We start from the raw sequence: 17942 nt of genomic DNA, 5'->3' as shown, positions 1-17942 counted from the left end.
GGTAGCGACCCGTTTTAGGCCCGCCATCATTTTTGGAGGGTCCTCTAAAACTTCTAAAGAAAACGAAACTGCCTTTAATTGTGGGGGGGGGGGGGGGATCTTGAACACAAAAGCGTGGAAAGCGTTCCCCTGGCAGCCAACATCCGGCTAATGGATGGTTGCCAATGTGATGCAGGTCATCATTGGGGTCACCAAGCAAACTAGTTTGAAAACCATCGGGATTTAGAGCTACCAGTAGCACAGCTGGAGTATGTAGCATAGCCTTCGATTTGTTTATTAGGGTCAGGGCTAAAGAGCTTGGGTGTAATCATGAACTGTTAAGATAAAGTATTATCTAGTTTATCTAATTACAACAGGGGGAAGAAACTGGTATGTACTCCTTTCTGAACATCAGACATTTTTTTACTCTATAGGGTGGTGGAACCTATTTGCTTTATATATGTTACAATTCGGAGAACGCGTCTTACTGGGTAGAAGGAATGTTAAGTGTTGGAAGTGCTGGTTCCTTCATAGACAATGTCGGGAAATGGCGCTAACCAACAACAGTGTAAGAACACAAATCATACAGTAGAGGATATAATACCTTTGTAAAATTTTGATGATGTTAAATGATGTGTTAGACCCTTGAACGGCCGTAGTGGTTGGAGGAGAGACTTTTATTTGGTCCCATTGTACTCCTTGATTTGTTGATATGTCCAAAAATTTGATTTCCTTCAGCACATGTTACTGATCAAATGATCGTAGACCGTTCGGTGTTGCTAGAAGTCATAGCGAAATATAACAAGATGGTGGCCAAAGTCAGATTGCCATAAATCTTGACTAGAAAATTCTTATAAGGAAAGAGTAACATTGAACATAGTGTGCACAGCAAAGACAAGAAAGATGATAGTTTCTTCATAAAAAAAGGAGCAGGTTTTATTTACACTCCACAATTTACAAAAACGGTGTTTATTCCTTTATTTAATTAAATTATAATTAAAAAAAGGATGTTCATTCTTGTTCCTACCAATTTCTCCCATCAACTAAATGGTGGACACTTGTATATCTTCTCTAAGGGTGGCCTACCAGAAACACTACTCCTTACACATGATGAGAACGAGACATTATCCGAAGGCAAAGAGAAATGAAATCTGAGATCACCCTAAAGGAGCAAGGATGGACATGCTATACTACTTATCTTAAAGACGAATTTCAGTAACAGATTTTGACAAATGGGGTGATAAATACCAGCAAAGAGAAGCGTAAAGTAAGGCATCTATGTAAAATCAAAATATCCCTTTGTGGCAGTTCTAATGATACCCTTCACCGAGAGACTCGTAAACTAACAGACCTGTAAGACTGCTTATGAAACAGTCGTATGTTTGCTTATCACAATAATCACTACACTAACCTATTACTCGCTCACTACTCGAGACCACACCAAGGGTGGTGGGCCTGGTGGGGTGTCTTTCAGGCACGATTGTAACACCACGTGCCATACCTAACCATCTTGACCCGGAGTAATGTAAGTACTAGGACTGTTGTACTGGCTATATCTGACTATTTGTACCAGAGGTAATGGGAGCCATGGGATGATATGCCTGGAAGCGTCGTTAACCAATAACTACCGTAAGATGTTTAATGGGGGTTCAGATGATCATTGTGAACAGAACAAAGGGACTAACTGCAAACATTAAACATAAGGTGAATACATTGATGCATACCAAGTACTGTGCATTATCAGAATTTGCATAATTTACGCATCATTTAATTTGAATAAATGTCATGATACCTCAAAAACAAAAAACAAGCTCCCCGATACTGCATCGGACGTCTCTATTTATGTACGAAAGACCGGGCCTACATTTATAGGAAGACTTAAGGCTAATGGTTTAACTGAGTTGTCCAATCCACCAAGCACACCAAAAATGTGGCAGAGCTCTTACTGCATGGCAAGTCTCATGAGAGTTGGTTAACTTTTAGACCAAGCTTGGCGGTCGACTGAAAAAAGCACCAAACAGAAACAACAGGAAGAGAGAAAACTGTGGTCTCAGTGGTAACATTACTTCTGCTGCTGTAGCAGATAAGAAGAAGACTTTTCCTTCTCAAAACCATCCTCTCTCATCAAACATCAAAATTTAAAGTCTTAAAGTTGAACGGTAAGTTTCTGGAATGAAAACCACAAGCTCACGACAGCAAAATGAGGTGAAAGATCAAATTGCAGCCATTTTTGAAGAGAATCGTCTTCGAGGAGCAGACTACAGGGATCACCGATTCAGGTTTCTGATTCTTTCTCGTTTTAGATGCAAATTCGCTTTCAGAATTTTGACGAAAAAGATGTCGGACATATGGAAAAAAGCCTCTCTTGAACTAAACCTCTCTTGAACTAAACCTCTGTAGTTAGCACAACTGGACTGCTTTGAGAATTAATGTTTAATCAAAACACACCTGTGTCAGCATCCACATTTATTACTACACGAAATCTGCTCCCGGAGGACAACAAAATATAGAGACTCCGGTGAAAATAAAACCTTAAACCAAAAATAAATCAGAATATTCTAGCTATCGTTTATAAATGTAATGCAGCAATAAAGCGTTATTTAGAAGAACTCTGATAGACTCATTAGCAAAAACTACAACAAAACCTCTATGAGCTTTTCCAACAACCCCCCCCCCACCCCACCCCACCTCGAACAATTCCTTCACTCTCTACATCAAGATGAAAGACAAGACTTATCCACAAGACTTCCTTTTTGAAATTTAACCTTCCCTGTGCTTCTGCAAAGGAGCTAACTCCAGATTGCAATTATAGAGTAGATTATAATATGTTTGACTTGTGATAGAAACAAGTGTTTTAGAACAAAGTATCATTGTGGAAGATGACCAGACAAGAAAGATAAGGAATCTGAGTATTTAAATAAGAGACGAAACACAGTAGCTCAAGTAAGGAAGAAAACAGACAAAATCAAAGCAGAGTACAATTTGCGACAAACAAACATATGTACAAAAATTCAATAAGAGCTCAAATGAATTTTTTCCCCGTTTAAATTCCGAATAATATACAAGCTTAACGTAAATTCGCCCATTTTTTAAATTTTTTTTTAAGCTGACTTTACAAACTTCCGATATAAATGAAGAAAAATTATTGAATGACAAGACCTAGTGTTATTAGATCACTGGTTAAACTGTAGGGTAACTAGCTGAAGTAGCGATACCACACTGGTTATCCTTGTTTCTTGACATCCAGATGTACCCCTGCTGACCCCAGCTTAGACCCCAGCTGATGAAAGAAAATGAGAAAGATGAAAGAAAATGAAGTTTAAAGTTAAATGAAATTAATATTAATTAATAAAACAGAAATTTGAGCCTTTACTTCTCATGGCAGAATTTTTTTTTTGGGGGGGGGAGGTGGGGGGGTGTCATGAAAGTAACATTAGATATGATTGAAAGCCAGGATTGTCCTTCAAGATTAAACAAAATTTTCCAAAAAGTAAAGGAACTTAACTGATTAAGCTTTGTGCTTTCATTGTTAATTAATCTGGTGACCCTTTGGGGAACCTCATAATGAGCGTCAAAAAGGGAAAGATTTGCACAAGTCATCACAAACTACTGACAAATTCGTATCGGCTGAACTGTGCCCAGCACGGGAGTTGCTCGAAGCTACCTTCCATGCAAATACATGCTAAGCCAGAGTTTCCCTCAAATGTCTAGATATGTGGAAAGGCCAAAAGTGGTTTTGCTAGATAAAAATTTACCAAGTTACCAACAGAAGAGAGTAAATTGTCAGGTCCAAAAAAGACAAAAATTTCTATTTCCTTGCTGACTGCGACAAAATAATCTTGTAAGAAGACTAGCATACAACCACCATCATTATCTTCTACACCCTACAAAACTGATAACGAAAAACAAAGGTTTCCTTCCTGAACAGACATTTCTAATCTGTAAACATCTCTCAAGTACGAAAAGGTTTGCAGTTATAACCACACCAAAAAAAACCAAAAAACAAAAAAAGATTTCATGTCTTGAATATATCTGACAATTCACCAACCTGTTCTTGACGATCCAGTAATCACCACCCACAGAATCAGTGCCATATCCAACGACCAGGACGCCATGATCCAACTCAATACTGCTGCAACTTTCTTCGTCGTACACCCCAGATTCGTACAGTTGGAAAGACTCGTGGCTGGCGTCGATTGCGACAGAGATTGGTCCGTTTGCGGCACAGGCCTCCTTGAGGGCGTCCTCATCGCCGCTGTCGACATCGACATATCCACTGTCAGTAGCTCCAACATTGTCAGGACTGAATCTGCATGTGTCATCCTGTAAATGAACACAAAACAAAAAAAACAAAACAAAAATTAATAATGACGATTATGAACAAGTGAAAAAACAAGGAACCACTGGAACTTTGAAATATTTCATTCAGCAAAGCACAAATGTCTCTGATATATGGCAACCTGAACCTAGCATATCACTGTAATGAAGTTATATGGTAAACAATGACAAGAAATCCTTTCACAAATAACTGATTTCATCTTCAAAGCAGGGTCGCACAGCTCTTTCAGATGACGACACTTAATAGATCTAGTCTTCAGGGCTTTCCGTTGGAAATCAATTGAGTTAGGTTCCTTTCCTTTAATCAAGTCCATATTCCAAGGTAGGTGCCATGCATTCTCAGCATAACCTCTGAGGGGAGCCGACTGGTGGGTCCCTGGGCAGACATGGAAGATCCCGGGCCATGGGCACCACTGATAAAGTAAAGTAAGGCACCCACCCTCCTACAATTTTGTTTCTCCAAATGAACATCAACAGGCACAAGCATGAAATTATTGCTTCCAACCGGTTTCAAACAGTTTGTAATCCACACAATTCATCATGATTAGCATCAAATCATTCCATTTTGGCAAAAGGCTACCATAAATTATGTAAATTTTTAAGGGCTTCCTCTATGCTTACAAAGTGAAACATACAGTAGTCATGCCAGTCAAATTTGTTTCTATGGGATCATAGAATTACAATCTCTATTTCATCAAAGTTAAAATGCAAAAAAACTACTCTAATAACTTGGAAAGAATGATAAAGTCATAAGATTATAATAACACCGTTTGTAAACAAAATCCTGATAGGTTATAGCCCTGTAACTTCTAGCAAAACAATAACACTTTTTGAAACTTTGAGACTGGAAAACATTGTAGCCTGCAGTGTGCTTACCTCAGCTTCATATGGATATTTATCTTCAGTGTCAATGCCCAAGTTATCCTTGATGTATTGGAATGCGTAGTCCATGAGGCCTCCTTCGCAGCCGTTGTTTCCATAAGAAATAGAGCAATCCACCAGGTTTTGCTCACTGAGACTGGTCAGTACGCCTGTTGACCTAAAGTGTTGCCCTTCCAGAGAACCGGTGGTACTGAAAGCCCAGCATGATCCACACTGGCCCTGTTTATGAAAGTTTTGGGAAACAGAAAGAAATAGTAAGATCACAGGTTACTATGCAGATTTGTTAAATATGAGATGGAACTTACCAAAATTACTTACATTTGAGGGGATGGCTAGAAACTGAGAGAGTGATGTTTATCACCTAATACAGAATTGAATCATACTGTAGGCACAATGTGTCAGATTGCATTGTTTGGGAATTAGTGAAACATCTGGCAAATTAAGTACAAACATGTACCGTATTCTATGATCTTAGTGCCTAAATAGTTCAAAAACTTCCTCAAACCAGCAAAGACCTAATTTCAGAGTGAACTTATGAATACCGTGACAGCAGCATTTCTATCAAACTCGTTCACACACTCGAAACCATTCCCTCGATCCTTCCGAAGAAGGAAGAAAAAAAATGGCTGCAACTGTCATATCGTATATGTAGATTGTGACTTAAAAACTGAAATTATAGTCGCTATTTGAGTCACACTGTACCTGATCTTTCACTGGGGTGACGTATCCCTCATCTCTCCAATCAACACTATCTGGAGCCTGGAATTTGGCATAGCTCAGAAATTTGATTCCCTGCCTTTCCCGGGACGCATTGAACTTGAGGCCGTTCATCATTTGCACAAATTCTTCACCACGCTGTGGATAAACAGAAATAGTATATTCACAAACTTATAAAGATAAGATGGAAATCATTTGAAGTAATTTTATTATCAGGAAAAATTTACAAATCTATATAACATTCATTAAAAAAAAATATGCAGTTCATTGTTAACTCAAACTGTTACTTCTGACTTTTAAAGGTTTCTTGTGGAGAGAAGGGAAGGGGAAGGGGCAGATTTGCAGTAACTGCCAAGGAATCAGTCCTACTAATCATGTACCAACTTTTAAAGCTAAAGAAGTCTTCAATTCTTCTCTTTCCACCATATTTCCTCCCTCACAAACTATATTGCTGACTCCCCTCATCCACCACCCCCTCCCACCCATCCACAATCCCACACACTCACAACATTCCCACTGCAAGGTGCACACATTCACCCCTTTATAAGGTAAGAAAGGAAACAGATCTTAGGTTAAACATGACATGGGCTTGTTGACAAGCTGTCATTGTTACTACGACAGAACTGGGTTAAATTATGCTGTATATTGATTACTAGTTAGTTAAAAACTGAATGCCTCAGCAAGTTTATTAGGGCACGTGAAACTGCATTGTTTAACTTTACCACCCTGACCTGACTTGGAGAAAACGTCTCAGTCATTGTTTACAGACCTATTATTATGATCAATTATCTGTTGGCATGTGACTGAAAGTACGTAAGTGAGGTCTTTTTCTTTCTTTCTTTCTTTCCTTTTTCCCCCCAGTTTCTCCCCAAGTTTCAGAACAATTCAATTTCATATTACAAACTACGGTACAGTAGACTACAGTAGTTGTACATTCTAAAAAAAATTATAATGCAAACAGCAAAATGAATAATTTGGGTGCTTAGATTATGTACAGTACATATATGTATAATGTACTGCATACAGTTAATATTAAATGTTCTGTGTGCACACATGGCTATGTAACTTTCATGTAAAACTATATTTTAGCGACTTCACCATCTTGTTTTGCACCTGTCTGTGGTGCAACACAATGATTTCCTGCAGTGATATGAAGGTGACCGGGTAAAGACCTCAACCTAACTAACCTTGGGCACTCATGACATCATGCTAAACAATTGAAGTTTTCGGATGAATTAATTGATAAACCAAAAGGCTCATTAATCCAGGATACAGGATTAAAATATATTGTCTTTGCTCGTTTCCTACTTCCTGACCTTCCGTCAAGAACAATGTGGCTTTTATAGATCATGCACGTGGCTTCTGTGGGTTTCAGTGAACCTTGGAAACTTTCCAGATTTAACTGCACCAATCAAACTGTACTTCCATAGAACATCACAGGTTTGCCCATAAATAGACTACAGGTACATAAATGTATTGATTCCAGACCACAGATTTACTTTTTTTAGCACTAACCACAACATAACCTTTCCTTCACAATGTAGTTTGTTCCCTCAGATGATTGTATATGTAGAGAAGAGGTACACACCGAATTTATTGGAATTACAACCTTTACACCTCACATGACACTGTCAGTCAGTGGGTAGACAATCGGAAGTTCAAACTTCAAGTACTGTAAACTATACTGTATGGTAGGCAAACGTCTGCACAGTATATTTACTTATCCCAAGTTAACTAGATGACAACCCCACCCCCACCCCCAACCCCCATCCACTAATTCCTTATCAAATTCAACAACCTGCCATATACACTGTCTACTCAGTCACAGCTTGACTTTACTTCCCTAAATATCAAAGTCATGAATATGAAAGGCAGCCTGCACAAGTACATGTCAATCTGAGTTTATCTAAAACCAGAACAATCTTCATACAGTACTTCCTAGTTCCTCCTAAAGTTTTCTAAACTAACAATGCTTTCATACAGGTATCAGGAAGTGACACCGGGGTTGAGTACCAATGAAGCTTGGCAAAAGCGTCATCGTACGATTACTCGGACAGACAATAGTAACACGGGCGGGAAAATTTCTGACACAGACGAATGGACGTGATACAATGGATTGTTAATAGTCACGAGTGGTGCGGTATCCTGCCCTGGCATCAGAGTTCATTTGCCACCACTCATATTGTCTTGTGACCAACAGACTGAAATTGTAATATTAACTGTACTGTTTACATCCTGCAGATAACACCATTGAAACTTTTGAAATGTTATTAGCTGGCCACCAAAGGAAGTTGAGGCCATCAAAAGATAATAATCTCCAAATTATAGTGTTCTTACTTAGAGCTGGGAATGATTTTCAGAAGAAGTTTACCCAAAGTTCTGAGACATCAAATCATTTCCAAACAGTGAGGAGCATTAAGAATGTTTAACTGAATGCCTCACAGTCATGGACGGAACAGTTGCTTTGGAAATTGACTGTAAAATGCTTGATAACATTTGAACACGAGTGGTCATTATTTGAACTTTTCGCATAATTGGGAACAACAAACCTAGCGACCTTCAAAGAAATATCTGTCATCTTGAAAGCTAGGACAAGTTGACAGAACAGAAAGTTAAAGAAAAGGGAAAGCAAAAGTGAAAGCCTCATGACACATACGTCATGTGAAATCTCTCATTAAGCTAATTTAAAGAGCAAAACCAGAATAGAACAAGGAAAACAATTGAAAAGATCATTATATTCATAATAACTGTCAAAACAAAATCAGGAGGTTATGTATGTAAGTAAAAGTAATACTTGACGCCTTTCGAAACAAGGAATGAAATTTCCATGCCTAATGAAAGCAAACAATGTCCAAAGTAATTATTAATTTTCAGGTTGCTTCCTTCTTTTTTCATTTTCTTTAAATGTAGCGTAAATGCAAGTTCTGTATTCGTTGTACCATGATTGATATTGATAATTGTAGAGACAGAGCAAAGATATGAAACTAGGAATCGAAATTAGAACTTCCAGTATTGAGATACTGCGTCATTGATGCTCTTGTCTTTATGTCTAATTTCATAGCAAGGTATCATCTTCAAATACGTGATCTCCAGTTTCCTTAAATTACAAGTTTCAATGCGTTGGAAAATCCCAGCTTCATAGACCAATTTTTTTCTCAGGTGTACGGGAAAGAACTACCTATGTGTCAAAATATTCAAAACTACGATAAAAAATCATTTCCTCTCTTTTGTCATCAGCCTGGAGAGGCAGTTATTTTTAAGAAATGCTAAGTAGCCACAAACCGTACATGGAAGGAGTCTAATGGCTTTATTATTTACACTTCATGTCAGCTGACTATCCAATTTACAACTTAAGCTTGTTGTATTATAAACAATTTTTTGGCATAGATGGCACAAAATATGAATAAACCCTTAAGGAAAGTTGTCAGATCAAACAACAGAACTCAGAGAGTTAATCCTGGATGAGGGGAGGGGGGGGGGTACAGTTGCAGAGGGATGCACTGGATGAATGTAAACCATGCAGAATATGCTGTCTTATAGCTAGAGGATAAATCGTGTTTTGTTTCATTGTCCCCCAGAGTGTGACTGCACAAAAAAATCAGTTCAATGTATTTTTGGTAAGTGTGTTTGGCAAATGTTGCTCTGCTTGATATGAAGCAATATTTCCAAACATTTCACTTACACACTGCAACAATATTAAGAATGATCAAAGTATTTTCTGTGCATGAAAACTCATCAAGGATCTAAAACGGGTTAGAAAATCTTACCAGATCAGCGTATTTGTTCATTCCAAGGGTGTATGAATGGAGTCCAAGTGAATGTTCTGTATTGTGCTTGCTAACTTTCTGGAGGTTGTCCTCCCAGATTTTTCTCCTGTTATCTTCTTCCTCTTTGGTGTACTGCTTGGAGTGTGTTTGCTTCCATGCTTCCCAGGTATCATCAAAGCCTTTGTCAATGATGGTGAAACATAGAGCGCCGGCTACGCAGGCAAGGAAAACTGCTGACTTCAACATGATGCTTTTTCTTCAGATAAACTTCTACACACTGAAAAGTAAAAGGAAGAACACTCGGGCATAGAGAACAAACTAGCAGAACTTTTCAAATTTCAAGGCATTGACAAACATGAAAAAAAACACACTGCAAGAATAGAGAATGTATTATTATGTAGAACTCTGAATTTAAGGCCAGACTTACCAAAGTATTGGCGGCCATACCTGACCAATGAATCACTTATTTCTCAAACCAAATGATTCCTGAAAACATTGCAATGCTCATTGTCTGATTAATTTTGCCCAACACAGTCAAACAGAATGGGACATCAATAATTAGTCAATCTGATCACGCAACAGTGTTAAAGACATATTATGGTGTGGGGTACCTTAAGATTGTACAAGCTTAGGCCTATAGTATACATGTTAGCCTAGTACTTGTATTTGTTTCAGGTGTTCCTGAACATATGTCAACATGCAATAGAGTGTGACAACGTACATTAAGAAGCAGCTGACTAGCTTGTGATTTAACAGCTGGATTCTCGCCACCCCATTTAAACTGGGCGATGCACCAGGTTTGAATTAAAGTTTGCTTCTCTGCGCCCTTTTTTGAAAATTTTGCACCCGGGTTGAAAGATGATCACCTGGTTTTAAAAGTGTAATGAATAACTTACGCTAACAAGTACAGCTAAAACGTGTGGACCTATTTACTTTGATACATAGACTAAAATATTCCCTTTTTCAGTTCATCTAACTCCTAATTTCAACCGTAGTGTCTAAACTTAGACCTCTCTTTTCCAACTTTTGTGGTTATTCCTTGTACGATGTATGCAGTATCACATAAGTGCTGCAAACATCAGTAACTACTGTAAAACTGTTCACCACACACATACCTTAGCAAAGAACATACAAAACTTTCTTTCCGATTTTTTTTCCCGCCAATCCACCTACATGTAGCATAATCACTGTTAAAACAGGAAAGTCCTGCCCATCACTAATATAGAAAACGATCTTCTTGTCTGACACATCGATCAATTATTAACTGGTTGAATAAATCATGCTACATGCAAACGTAGAGGCTGCTAACATGATTTATTCGATGAGGCAATAAATACACCACTCACGTCAATGTGACATAGTTTTAGTTACAAACCTATTGTTTGCTTCTCTATGTGTTACCATGGGGGTAAGACTGAAACGGCCACGGATTGTGGTTGTTGCCCCCCCCCCCCCCCATGGAATAGAAGCCAATTGCTTGCATTCAGTAATTCTACAATCATCATACTCAACATTGGGCATTGCAAAATTGTTCATTCCTTTGCAAGAAGAAAAGAATGTTCTGCAAGGAGCCAATAATTTTCTAGCAAGTGGCAGAGGTTTAACCCTTTTTTAGGTTACCTCTCAAAAGTGAAACCAGTGAAGGATTGATCAGACCATTTGTACATTTTGTAAGCTATCGCCTAGCATTAGTTCACATATGGATAAATGATGATAATACTGCTTCTACCCATTTGCAATTGGAACACATGTTCATCGGACTTTGCCGCAATAAAATGGAAGTTGGAACAACGGTATTGTGAAAATAAAAAATATGCAATTATTTCCAACTTATTATGAATGAGCATCTGTTATTTAAGCACTGCTGGTAAATTTTGTCAATCACCTTGGCCTACCAAAACAGTCAAAATTTCATTGCAAATAACAAAAAAATACAATTGCACCAATGCCTGCAGCATCGGAGTTGATAGCCGTATTTGGATCTCCAAATGGTTTGACAAAAAGGCCGGCTAGAACCCTGACCAGGTAAATAGGCCTGTCACTTTAATTCTCAAGTACTACATGATTCATACAGCTAGGGCCTAGGCTATGTTACAAACACCTAGGCCTCACATACTAAACTACACATTCGAAGAAGGCTAAGACTACTTAAATATTATAGTACCATTGGACTAAGTAGGGCTTAGGCCTGACCAGTTTCGTTCTGTATTCAAAGTCAACTGGGAACTAAATATGCCTTCCAAATCCCTATGCTACCATGACGTTTCCTTAGACTAAGTAAGTAACTAAGTTAACAAAACGTTGACAAACTTCTCTGTTTAACTTACAAAATAAATCGACGACTGGATTTGATGGTGCTGCTGAACAGGATTTTGGAATGGAATGAGTTCAAGTTGTTTGTTATTCAGCCGAGAGGGTTGTCTTTGTGACCAACCGGGTGAGTCGTAAACTACCTTTATCAGGATAATCACAGGGAAACAATTGATATGGAATGACTCGGCATGATGTGTACTGTAACACTGTTGTTACGTACGTAGGTACAATGTCAACGTGTTCGGAAGTAGTAGACATATTTCCCTTATAATAAATGGTATAGCTATTAATTGATATTTTCAACACAGTTTTGTTCTTTTTATTTTGCTCTTAGTAACCAAGTAGTATAAATATAAAATTTTATTTAACAGTTATGCACCTACTGGCTTAAAACAAATTTTATTCTAGTTTGTGTTCTTCATTTACGATTGTAAGTCGTACCATTATTAATTGGTGGTAAAAATATATTATTGCATAATAGGGAAAACATCGGACAAAAGCAGGGTGTCACGAGTTGTTGTATCATATGACCCCCCATTAAGTACGGACGTGCTGTGTGGACAACTGCGGAAAAATTATATATTGTGTGGAGATGGGGAAGGGGTAGGGGTAAGGGATGGGTCAGAGGTTATCGAATCGTTACAACAAGGGTTTCTATGGTCCTTTATGTAATTTGGTAATGAATTAGCCGCCAATTCCTATCAGCCTTTCGGTTCTCAGGCTGGCGGTGGGAAATATAAGTACTATGGGACGTATCGTACGATTTTTTTCACAATTGGAAGAAGAGTCTAACATTTGCAAATCATAGTATACACGGTACAAATGTAAAATGCTTGTGAGGGCTAACCTATAAACAGTTAACAATTCTTCCATTTTGCCCCCAAACATATAGCACAGTTTTGCAACTCAGCTGGGTCCCTGCCATTAGAACCCTCCCTACGTTCCTGCATCACTACGCTTATGAGCTTATACGCTTATACCAGTGTGACAAATATGCTTGACTAGGAATTAGATTGGCCTTGCTAGAAACAAGAAGAAAGCTCACACGTCTACAAATGCTTTATAAAGTCAATAATAATCTTGTATCAATTGATAAAGACAACCTAATCCCAACAAAAAGTGTTAACACCGTAGAAATAAGCATGATCTTAAACTTCCAAGTTCCCTACGGTTAGAAAGAATTTATATAAATATTCCTTCTTTCCCCTCACCTTAAAAAGATAGGAATGCTTTGCCAGCAGACATGTTGCATGCACTTAGTCTAGACTGTTTCAAAGACAAGCTTATAGTAACTCTTGTTTTGTTATCTAATAACTTATAACTCTTACTCATACTTTGTAGCGCTCGGTAGGCGTTTATGTCCTGTAGTAGGATTTTTGCCGACTTAACCCATTCAGATTCAGATGATCTAACAATTTTCCGCCCCTTCCACTCCGACTACTTGTCATATGATATCACCACAGTCCGCATTGAAATCATTCCTTTAGTGTTAACGATGCATGTACGGTGATTGTAGGTAGTGAGCAGGCAAACCGTACAAATGACCATCAAAAGTAATATTTCAGAGTGTCTTTGGTTTATAAATTCCGAATAAATTATTTACATTTTGGCTAAGTATGTATCATATCAAGTTGCTGAAGAATTTGACTAGGCATCAGTGGTACTCATATCAACAAAAAATTCCCAAATTCTACCAGTAACGCGTCTGTCAAATGATCTTCAAGGCTTCCGTATACAGATGATGCAAGTTTCTTCGAACAGCTGCTGAAATTGGATTCCATAGTATTCTGTATAGGTCAAAGACCATATACTTGCAACGATGTAGCAGTATATTTCGTCTCTATGCTGAAAATCCACGATAAACTGTTCTAGCAAGACAAGTACAATATTTACCAGATTAAAGTGACAGCGGAGACCAAGTATACTGCCACAATGGAACACAGAAAATGTATCTATATATTTCTGTAACGGAAGTATTCGCTCCCGTGATAACAACTTGCTCAAACACATAGCCGTGCATGAAAAACGGTCGAATCACTGAACCTATAGTGCGGTGTTTTCACGTTTGCAGTTGTCGACATTGTTTTCTTATCTTTGGATGTTGAAGAGTGCAAGAGAAAGAGAGGGAGAGAGAGGAATACTATACTTATGATTTAAAAAATCAATCAGAATTAAAGGTGACACCATACTACATATTCACCTCTCCTAGCCCACAGTGCACAGTCTAAACGACTCAATAGGGCGGTGAGAGGATTTGCAAGAGCTATGATTGTCCAAGCCAGTGGCTGAGCGTCCATACAGTTGGGGGGGGGGCATCCGCTCCCCCCCCCTCTGACGGACTCAAATGGCCTGCTGGCGCCCTTTTCAGCTTTTTACCACTTTTTACTTATTCGCGATTGACTTTTTTATTGCGCTCTCATCTACCTTTTGACATTTGTCACATTTTGTTGGCGATGACACCTATTTATTCTTCGTTTACCTGCAAATTAGCAAGACCCGGAAAGGGTCATTTCCGGCGATCTAGAGAGTATCTTGACTAAAAAAATGTCTGTACGCTCCGCGCCAACCTGTGGTGGCGCTCCGCTTAGATAGTGTCGAAAGCGCCCCTACAGACCATTTTCGCCCCCCCCCCCCCCCCTTGACCAACACCCCTAGCTCCGCCACTGGTCCAAGCAGGCAGTTCATGGCAACTCCCTGGTCAAAGCCTGTTTATAACTTCTATCAATCTATTCTCTAACTAACTTCAATGATGGAGTTGTCGTCTTCTTGCTTGAAATAACTACGTGATATTACTTTTGAATTGAGATGCCTTTGGTAGTCCTTGTTTACATAAGGGACATTATGTTGATGCTCAGAATGATTTTTTGGTAAGGGTTGCCTGCTTCGTGCCCATATGGAACCACCATTTTGCACTGATAGAGTCTAACGGAATTATCCGACTACCAAAGTCTAACAACAAATGACATCATTATGTTCCATTTGGATCCCTCACTCTTCGCTGCATGCAGACATATACACAGGCGCGACTGTGGATTTCATTCCCGAGGGAGCCTTGCAGTGATACCCCCCCCCTCCCCAAAATATATAGCCTGCTACTCATATCAATTGTTGAACATTTTAACGGCCCGCACCATGTTATCATGGTATGACTCGTGGTCAGGACACGGCGGCAATCTGTAAACTTCCATCACTATTACCACAATGGGGAGATAGTTTAAAGGAACTACAAAAAAAAGGATCAAAACTTGAGATAAAAATTACAAATACTTCCAGATATAATGTCAACAATTTCGAGATAGATACTATGTACAACCAACAAACATCCAAATGTCAAGTTAAACTTGGGAATTTCGACAAAAAAAATCCTTTCATTACAAGCGGAAATGTAGACATTAATTCGTATGGCAAATGTCGGATTTCGGCATAAAGCGTCACAATTAAACGTCACAAATCGAGATGAAAAACTCCGAAATCTGTTATACTTCCATAATCAAACCATATATGGAGAGACCTTTAAAAAGGACTACAAAGTGAAACCAAAAGTGCACAAAAGGTATAGGCTAGGCCTATATACCGGTATATCTTGCACGTTCGTAACAAAATTATTTCCTTCGTCAGGTAGGTTACAGTGACAGCTTGTGAAATTCAACTATAATTCTTAGAAGTGCGAACGTGATATGCCATGCAAACGGTGCATTATGTGTGGATCTTCATGGCCATTTTAGCATATCTAGCATGTTTCGTGTCATGTTTAAGAAGTAATGATGACAGACCATTCAAGATCCACGTATTAGACATGTTGGTAAAGGATGACTTTATAGGCACAAAAATAATTACTGGCATGAGAAACATGGGCTGGTATGAGAAACATGGGCTGGTATTGGGCTTCGCCTAAAAGTCACGTGACATTTTCATTCGTTCAGTAAGCCTATTTCTCGACTTATACTGCATATTTAGGTCTACACGTGGGCTCATTGTGTCAGGTAATCATGTGCACCCGAAAGAAATTTGGTCGTCAATTTTGACTGGAATGTGGCTGTAAAATTGCTGTCAGTTTATATTGCAAACATACTGTTGTCTTTTGTTTCGCATAACGTTTGAATTGGTACAACTATCCCGCCAACACGTTTGTCCACGGTGTAGCCATGGCTACAATGTCACACGTACACACATGTGCACATAATACAACGAAGATTAACAGATCCCGGCGTTCCAAACACACATCACGCTCACGTATACATCAACAATGGCTTTTACGTATTGACGATGAGGCAACAATTGGCTTTAGCTTAGTAAACAAATTATTGACTTAATAACATCCGAAAGAAAGAATTCCACATGAATAAGGATGAGAGTCAGTAAAATGTACGATGAAATTTAATCATAATTTAATGTTCGCTTTTCACAGAAATAAAGTGAATATCCCCAAACGATAAAATAATATCTGTTCGCTATTCACGGGCTGACGGCACAGAAATGAGTTATGGAATTATTTTGTTAAGTCAAATCTCTTATTTTAAAGTCGATTTTATCGAAGATCTCAATTTCTCAAGACTGATTTACGATTTGTTATCTGGCGCGGCTTGGGCATGATCCTGTCTGCGTGATAGGATAGGTCATGAGCCTGATTTACATACAAACGGCCTCTTGACTCAATTGTAATTCTGCATGTACTTGTACTTGTATTTTCTGCACAATTTCGAGAAAATATTCCCTTTTGAACAATATGCAAATATTTACAGCCATCTTTATTCGACAAAAATGACAGAACATGAAACGAAAGCTTCCGTATTATAAATGTAATGTAATATGTTGCTAATGGCTTCGTTGTTTACCAGAAGATATACGGGTATACGGTGCGCGCATACGTACACTATGCATGCATATGGTCTTTCCCACGCCATCTTCTGTACTTGTAACAACGGTGTAGCAACTTACTAAAAGTTCTTATCATGGGCAGTGTTCATGGGCAGTGTTCATGGGCATATTCATGGGCAGTGTTGTTACGATTTGCGTAACCACGTTTCTAGTTCATACATGACATTATTGAAGATTATATATAGATTATAGACTGTAGATTGTTGAAGCACTGTTATAACATTCCAGATTGTACATGCAGCTATACCACTTTTAAGTTTTGAGAAATGACCCTTTATACATCTGAGGCTCATCAATGAAAGTGGCTGGCCTACTAAGTCTAGCACACATTCCATTAGGGCAGGTCCAGGCTCAGCTGCAACATAAATTAATTTCACTTTCATGGTCGCAAATGACATTTCGACTGTTCAATACAAATTTATCAAAGACAAGACGTGTTGAATGTCATCCAAGGGTACTCTGTTGTTTATATAAAGTGAAAAGAACATGTTTTTGGTTGAGTAATTAGAATTGATAAAACAATGGATTAAAATTGACATGTACCGAAGAGCCCACGTATGTATGTATGTATGTATTTTTAGATCCTCCTGCAAGCAGGAACTCGCGAAGAAGCCGCAAGCTGACCTAAGTCAGTCTCTTAGATTCATATTTTAACGTCCATGATTATGAATTGTCAATTGTCAACAACTCTGTAACTGGACGACATACATTAGGTCATCGTCAAGCTACGTCATCATCAAATTAGCCTGAAAGGAGAATGCCAAAGATGTATATATAGGCCTACCTTGAAAAGCGAATAACAGTTATACAACCTTTACCCAATCATCGTTTTTCTTGGATTATTGTATGTCAAGACCAACATTCTGCTTAAAGTGTGACCTGATGTTCCTGTTATCAGTGTGCAGGGATCATCACAGCTCTATCGTGACGGAAACACTATACATATTGTTGACCAATTATCCAAATAAGCATGTCTAGGACATCACATGACAATTAGGTTATACAGTAACGTACATCCGCTCGATGATAGGTTAATTAACCATTGTCGGAAGACTGAAAGACCCCGTG

The 17942-nt window shown here is 38.5% G+C and overlaps 1 protein-coding gene across 1 annotated transcript; it reads right to left on the bottom strand.

Moving 5' to 3' along the window:
• Positions 1-899: 899 nt before the first annotated feature.
• Positions 900-12195, bottom strand: LOC139966305 (cathepsin L-like peptidase). The gene is made up of 6 exons (XM_071969161.1): positions 12011-12195; positions 9684-9960; positions 5902-6054; positions 5194-5418; positions 4028-4302; positions 900-3259 (listed from the first exon to the last, which is right to left on the bottom strand). Exons 2-6 carry the CDS (start codon positions 9927-9929, stop codon positions 3160-3162), a joined length of 999 nt encoding a protein of 332 aa, XP_071825262.1. The 5' UTR covers positions 9930-9960; positions 12011-12195; the 3' UTR covers positions 900-3159.
• Between the last annotated feature and the right edge of the window lie 5747 nt (positions 12196-17942).

The sequence above is a fragment of the Apostichopus japonicus genome, chromosome 4 (genome assembly GCF_037975245.1).
Source record: "Apostichopus japonicus isolate 1M-3 chromosome 4, ASM3797524v1, whole genome shotgun sequence".
NCBI classification, from domain to species: domain Eukaryota; kingdom Metazoa; phylum Echinodermata; class Holothuroidea; order Aspidochirotida; family Stichopodidae; genus Apostichopus; species Apostichopus japonicus.
This window is presented reverse-complemented; position numbering and strand designations above follow the sequence as displayed.

Bases quoted from the DNA above. Each gene is read 5' to 3' on its own strand.
- LOC139966305 (XM_071969161.1), bottom strand. From the start codon at position 9,929: ATGTTGAAGTCAGCAGTTTTCCTTGCCTGCGTAGCCGGCGCTCTATGT. The intron at 6,055-9,683 runs GTAAGATTTTCT...GTTTATCCACAG, and splicing joins TGAACAAATACGCTGATCTG to CGTGGTGAAGAATTTGTGCA. The intron at 4,303-5,193 runs GTAAGCACACTG...GTTCATTTACAG, and splicing joins AATATCCATATGAAGCTGAG to GATGACACATGCAGATTCAG.